Below are 6,536 nucleotides of genomic sequence, written 5' to 3' on the forward strand. Positions count from 1 at the left end.
AACAATATGAACTAACCAGTACCCCCAGAGCTCATGTCTCTAGCTGCATATATAGCAGAAGATGGCCTAGTCAGCCATCATTGGGAAGAGAGACCCCTTGGTTTAGCAAACTTTATATGCCCCATACAGGGGAATGCCAGGACCAAGAAGTGGGAGTGGGTATGCAGGGGAGCAGGGCGGGGGGAGGGTATAGGGGACATTCGGGATAGCATTTGAAATGTAAATGAAGAAAATATCTAATAAAATAATTTTTAAAAAAAGATTGGGCTTAAAGGTAGATAGACCAAGGCTCAATTCCAGCAAGAAGCTGGGAGTATTTAAACAAGTTATGTAGTGTCTTGAATCTGCAAATGGCACATGTTCCTTAAAAAGAGATGGTGATAACATAATTAAAATAATGTTGCAAGAATTCAAGTAGATATTAAATATAAACCAATACACTCAATGCCAGGCACATGGAGATCTCAGTAAGAGCAATGATGCTGACAGTAAAAAAAGATGGCAATGCTGGTAATGATGATGGTGGTGATGGTGACAGTGATGACGATGGTGATAATGATGGTGATAATGATGTTGACAACAAAGATGATAGTGGCAACCCAGTTCTGCTTTTGCCTCTGGGTATTTAGGTACTGTTGTTCACCAGGCTGGAATGAAAGGAATGAAGGTTGTCTGGGCAGGGTGGGTTCACAGAAACTCTGTTGATTTGGGTGCTGGGGAGAAATGAGTCTTCTCCAGGATGGTTTTCAGTGAAATGGCTCTATTTATTCAGGGGTAATAAGGGCAATATAAACCTTGAGGTGTGAGTAGGGGCTATCAGGGTGAATGTACATTATTTGTTGATACCAAGGTGCTGGTAATGCTTCATTTGCATGAGAAAAATTCCACATGCTTGCTGGACATGTCCTTATAGGGAGAGAGGAAGATAAACCTGTAATCGAGCACCAGGCTATATAACTACATCAACAGTGATTGAGGTGGGGGTAGCACGGATAAGTGCAGGGAATGTCGGCCCAGAGCAGGGATGGAGAGATCTTTACTCCTGCTGGTCTCAAGATGAGATTCTCAGAGTCTGGACACATCTTCCAACCTCACTCTTGCTCCAGGCCCATTCTCCTGGTTACATTAACCCCACAGACATAACAGTGATAACTATGACCTTAAGGAACTATAAGAGTGAAACTAGCTTGTTCAAGGTAATTTTCTTTCTTCATTGGTAGTCATTCAGCCTCTTGAAGTAGAGATAGGATTTTGTACATTTATTTTAATCACTAGACCCCCATCTGCCTCCAAGAAATTGAAAAAATATCTTTCGATTTGTGTTCAAGAAGTATCAGGAAAGGGTCACCAGCTCCCTTACTTGTGGGTATACTGCAGGGCAAACTGAAACATCTTAGTGTGCTCAACATCACCCTCATCCTGGAATGTCCTCCCTAAATATATAACATTTGCTTCTGTTTTTCTAGTAGGTACCTAGCAGTTCTAGAATATTCTACCCCTGTTCTAGACATCAGAATTTAATTTGATTAAAAAAGTTTTAAAGCATAAAAACAGTTTTAAAAGGCATGAAGTTTTGTCTACTTTGTGCATTTTCTGGATCATTTTTCAGTTCTTTAAATTCTGGCTTCTGCTAAGCAGTCAATGATCTGAGGAACCAAGAAAATCCTTCTTCCTCCTCCACAGCTTTTTCATGGCTACAATCACTTCTTTATTTCTCAGGGTATAAATGGCAGGATTCAGCATGGGGGTGACCATTGTGTATAGCACAGAAACTGCCTTGTCCATGGGGAATGTCCTAAAAGGTCTTGCATAGATGTAAATGCAAGGTACAAAAATTATAGTCACCACAGTAATGTGAGAGGCACAGGTAGACAGTGCCTTGCTGCGACCCTCCTTTGAGTGACTTCGGAGCATCACAAGCAGGGCTGTGTAGGAGGCCAGCAGCACCAGAAAACACATGAGAGTGACCAAGCCATTGTTAGACACCATCAGAAGCTCTAAGACAAAGGTATCAGTGCAGGCCAATTTGATCAGCTGTGGAACATCACAATAAAAGTTGTCCAGTTTGTTGGGACCACAAAATGGCAGATGGATAGTCAGTCCAACCTGTACAATGGAGTGGATAAAACCGCCCACCCATGAGGCTGCCATGAAGATTCCACAGACCGTCTGATTCATAATTAGTGTGTAGCGGAGGGGCTGAGAAATGGCAATGTAACGGTCATAAGCCATGACAGTCAGCAGGAATATCTTGATGCCTCCAATGAAGTGGAAGAAGAACAGCTGAGTTAGGCAGGCACCAAAGGAAATGGTGGGGCTGTGTGAGAGCAAGTCAACAAGCATCCTGGGGGCAGTGATGGAGGAATAGCAGAAGTCCAAGAATGAAAGGTTGCCTAAGAGGAAATACATAGTTGTGTGCAAGCGCGGGTCAGAGGTCACTATGGCCACAATAAGAAGATTGCCAGTGACAGTCAAAAGATATACTGCTGAGAAGACAGAGAAGAATAGGAACCGAAGCTCCCATACCTGAGAGAGCCCCAGGAGGAAGAACGTGGCCACCTGGGAATGGTTTGCTGGATTCATCTGCCTGGTGTGACCTGGTCAGTGAGCCTGCCAAGGAAAATGGACATACCCATTAAAGGCACTACAAATTCCTCTGAAATAATTATCCCTGCACCTTCTGGGCAAATGTCTACTATTTACTTAACATAAGAATGTCATAAAAGGTTCCCCGGAAGTGGAGCCCAGGACTTCCACTCGTGCGTGAGGCGAGCGGAGCTAGAGACAAGAGCAGAGGCCCAATTCGGGTTCTGACAAGATGGCCAGGTTGCCCCGCAGGATCATCAAGGAATCCCAGCATTTGCTGGCAGAACCAGTTCCTGGCATTAAAGCAGAACCAGATGAGAGCAACGCCCATTATTTTCATGTGGTCATTGCTGGCCCCCGGGATTCCCCCTTTGAGGGAGGGACTTTTAAACTTGAACTATTCCTTCCAGAAGAATACCCAATGGCAGCACCTAAAGTACGTTTCATGACCAAAATTTATCATCCTAATATAGACAAGTTGGGAAGAATATGTTTAGATATTTTGAAAGATAAGTGGTCCCCAGCACTGCAGATCCGCACAGTTCTGCTATCAATCCAGGCTTTGTTAAGTGCTCCTAATCCAGACGATCCATTAGCAAATGATGTAGCTGAGCAGTGGAAGACCAACGAAACCCAAGCCATAGAAACAGCGAGAGCATGGACTAGGCTATATGCCATGAACAATATTTAAGTCGATCAGATCACCAAGTGTACACCACTTCTCCTGTTCTGCCAAGACTTCTTCCTTTTTTTGTTTGCATTTAATGGACACAGTCTTAGAAATATTACAGAATAAAAGCCCAGGCATCGTCATCTTTGGTGATTACAAGCACATTAGCAAATCTGTCTTGTCCTGATTCACTGTTGTAAAGCATGAGCAGAGGCTAGAAGTACCACCCGGGTTGCTGAGAGATGCTGAGAAGCGGGACTCTCTGCTTTGACTCATGGTTAAAGTACAAGACACTGTGAATGAAGGGAGTTGTCAGTGTTAGCTGCCAGGGGTATGGGTGTTATTTTATTCTTTAGGGGGAAAGTAGTTTTATTTTAATTTTATGGCCTCCTTTCCCCTCCCCCCTCTTAAAGGATCTAATTGCAGTGGTTAAATGCAGCTAACCAGTTTTTTTTTTAGAATATGCTCTCTACCCAAGTCTAACTTTAGACGCTGTAGATGGACAAGCTTGATTGTCTGAACCAAAATGGGAGCATTAAATAAACATCACAGCCCTCACGAATAACATTGTGACTTTGCTGTCAAGTGTAGATTCTCCATCCCCCACCCCCACCCCGAAAAGACGAAGAAAAAGCTTGTGACCATTTTGTATGGCTTGTCTGGAAACTTCTGTAAATCTTATGCTTTAGTAAAATATTTTTTGTTATTCTAAAAAAAAAAAAAAGAATATCAAGAAAAGATGATTCAGCAGACGAAGATACTTCCCACCCATCATGATAACAAGTTCAATTTCCAAAATCCACAGAGTAGGTGTAGGGAGAGTCTTCTGAAAATTGTCCTCTGATCTCCACAGGAGTGGAACGTGGATACTCACACTCATACACAAACACCACCAACACACACACAATCAAGCAATCAATATATGTTTGATTTTTTTAAAAATAGTATTATAATTGGTTCAATAGAACACTAAGCACATGATCATTCTATATCTCTGTCCAAACTCCAAGGGGCCGAAATTCAGGACAGCACAAGCAGTGTCAGGCTTTGTAGATGTGAAAATAATATGGCTTAGATTTAGAAAACTTGATAAATCCTTACATGCCAAACAATGCCCATAGAATGACATAATTATCATTTGTATTCACAAGCAACAAGAAACTAAAGTTGTCACCATGGCCAGAAATAAACATTTGGTTGCCTTCTATGTGTTTACTTTGGGTTTGGACACCTAGTCACAGAACTAGGAAACCACTTCCTGATTTGAGTATTCCTCTTTAATGTGATAATTTTGTTATTTTTGATTATATTTAAAATGTATAAGCCTTCCTTTTTATCTTAAAGTTGATGTAGCTTGGGATTTAAGAGGGATGACGAGAGGGTAAGACTAAAATTAATGAAATCATTCATGACTGAAACATTTATGACATCCATCCTTTGGAAAATTCAATCTTTTGTTTAAAAGATTTTGTTATACAAGGAGTCCCACAAGTCATGCGGCTGGAGAAATGGCTTGAGCTTAAGGATGTTTGTTGCTCATGCAGAGGATACAGGTTTAATTCCTAGCACCAATATGGCAGCTGACAGCCCTCCTTAACTCCAGTTCCAGGGGAACTGATGCCCTTTTCTGATTTCCCAGGAACCAGGCACTCCTGTGGTGCATGCAGACAAAACATTCTTATGCATAAAATAAAGTAAATAAATCCAAAAATTTATTTTAATTTCTACAAGTCACAAAATTTAGAGGAAAATAAATATTGGGTCCAAAGGAGGGGGCAATAATTAAGATTTAAAGGGCTTTTTTAATTTTATAATTATATAAAAACAGAAAAGGTATAAAAAGCAGAATTTTAATGTGAAGGCAATTTTGCTGTAATCTTTCATTTTATAGGCATTGTTAGGTTAGTGTGCACACAGAGTCTATCTCTGACACCTTATCTCAAATATCTTCGATTTTATCATGAACTCCTGTTAGTCAACTGTAGGTTTTTAAAATACACTCTTGCAATCCAATGGGATAAAATAAAATAAAATGATACTAAAGTCTCAGGTAAGATGACAAGAAAGAAAACAACACTCCTCCACCTTATAAAGACAGTAAAGAACTCCATAATTAGATTTTTTTTTTAAGTGTATAGGAAGAAACCTTCTTATGGCTCTGGGAAGCCCAGAGAAAGTACAGTACAGGCCTTGGGAAAATACAAGGAACTGTAACTAGAATATTAAAGCTCCTCCCACAAGTCTGAGAATGTATGTTAATTTCAGGGATATTACTCAAGGAATAATGTTTACTCATATGTGATACAGGAAGAGAAGGCTGTAATTGAAACTTTAGAACCATCTACGCACCCCAACATTTGGAAACTTTTAAACACTAGGAGTGGTTTTGTACACTTGAACATTTTTTTAAGGAACCAGAATACAGAACATTTAAATTACTTTTGGTAATTTAAATTTCTCACATCACTTAACAGAAATGTGAAGTGTGATTTCAGCTTAATTTTAATTTTAAATATAGCTATTCAGTATTGTACTTTGTACTTTATTCATTAAATTTCTACTTTTTAAGCACTACCTTCTTTTTCTTTAAGCACTGTACTAAGTATTAAGAATTTAGAAAGGATAAGAATCAAATGGCCATCTAGAGACTGCCCCACTTGGGGATTCATCCCACATACAGTTACCAGACCCAGACACTATTGTGGATGCCAAGAAGAGCTTGCTGGCAGGAGTCTGATATAGCTATCTCCTGAGAGGCTCTGTCAGAGCTTGACAAATACAGAGGTGGACGCTCTCAGCCAACCACTGGACTGAGCACAGTGGAGGAGCTAGAAAGAGGACTGAAGGAGCTGAAGGGGTTTGCAGCCCCATAGGAGCAACAACAATATCAACCAACCAGACACACACCCCCAGAGCTCCCAAGGACTAAATCACAAACCAAAGAGTATACATGGAGCCACTCACGGCTCCAGCCCCATATGTAGCAGAGGTTGGCCTTGTAGGACATCAATGGGAGGAGAGGCCCTTGGGCCTATGAAGGATGCACCAGTGTAGGGGAATGCCAGGAAGGAAAAGAGGGAGGGGGAACACCCTCATAGAAGCAGAGGGAGAGGGGGTGGGATAGGGGATTTTTAAGGGAAAACCAGGATAGGGGATAACATTTGAAATGTAAATAAAGAAAATATCTAAAGCCGGGGCAGTGGTGGCGCACACCTTTAATCCCAGCACTTGGGAGGCAGAGATAGGTGGATTTCTGAGTTCGAGGCCAGCCTGGTCTACA

At 41.2% G+C, this 6,536-nt stretch overlaps 2 protein-coding genes across 2 annotated transcripts; one reads left to right on the top strand and one right to left on the bottom strand.

The window, feature by feature from the left end:
* Positions 1-1,638: 1,638 nt before the first annotated feature.
* Positions 1,639-2,651, bottom strand: LOC110328168 (olfactory receptor 4D5). The gene has a single exon (XM_021207545.1). It carries the CDS (start codon positions 2,581-2,583, stop codon positions 1,639-1,641), a length of 945 nt encoding a protein of 314 aa, XP_021063204.1. The 5' UTR covers positions 2,584-2,651.
* Positions 2,652-2,818: 167 nt separating this feature from the next.
* LOC110328103 (ubiquitin-conjugating enzyme E2 N-like) lies at positions 2,819-3,325 on the top strand. Its single transcript, XM_021207461.2, has one exon. It carries the CDS (start codon positions 2,819-2,821, stop codon positions 3,275-3,277), a length of 459 nt encoding a protein of 152 aa, XP_021063120.1. The 3' UTR covers positions 3,278-3,325.
* The last annotated feature ends 3,211 nt before the right edge of the window (positions 3,326-6,536 follow it).

This window comes from Mus pahari, chromosome 10, assembly GCF_900095145.1.
Source record: "Mus pahari chromosome 10, PAHARI_EIJ_v1.1, whole genome shotgun sequence".
Lineage (NCBI taxonomy): Eukaryota > Metazoa > Chordata > Mammalia > Rodentia > Muridae > Mus > Mus pahari.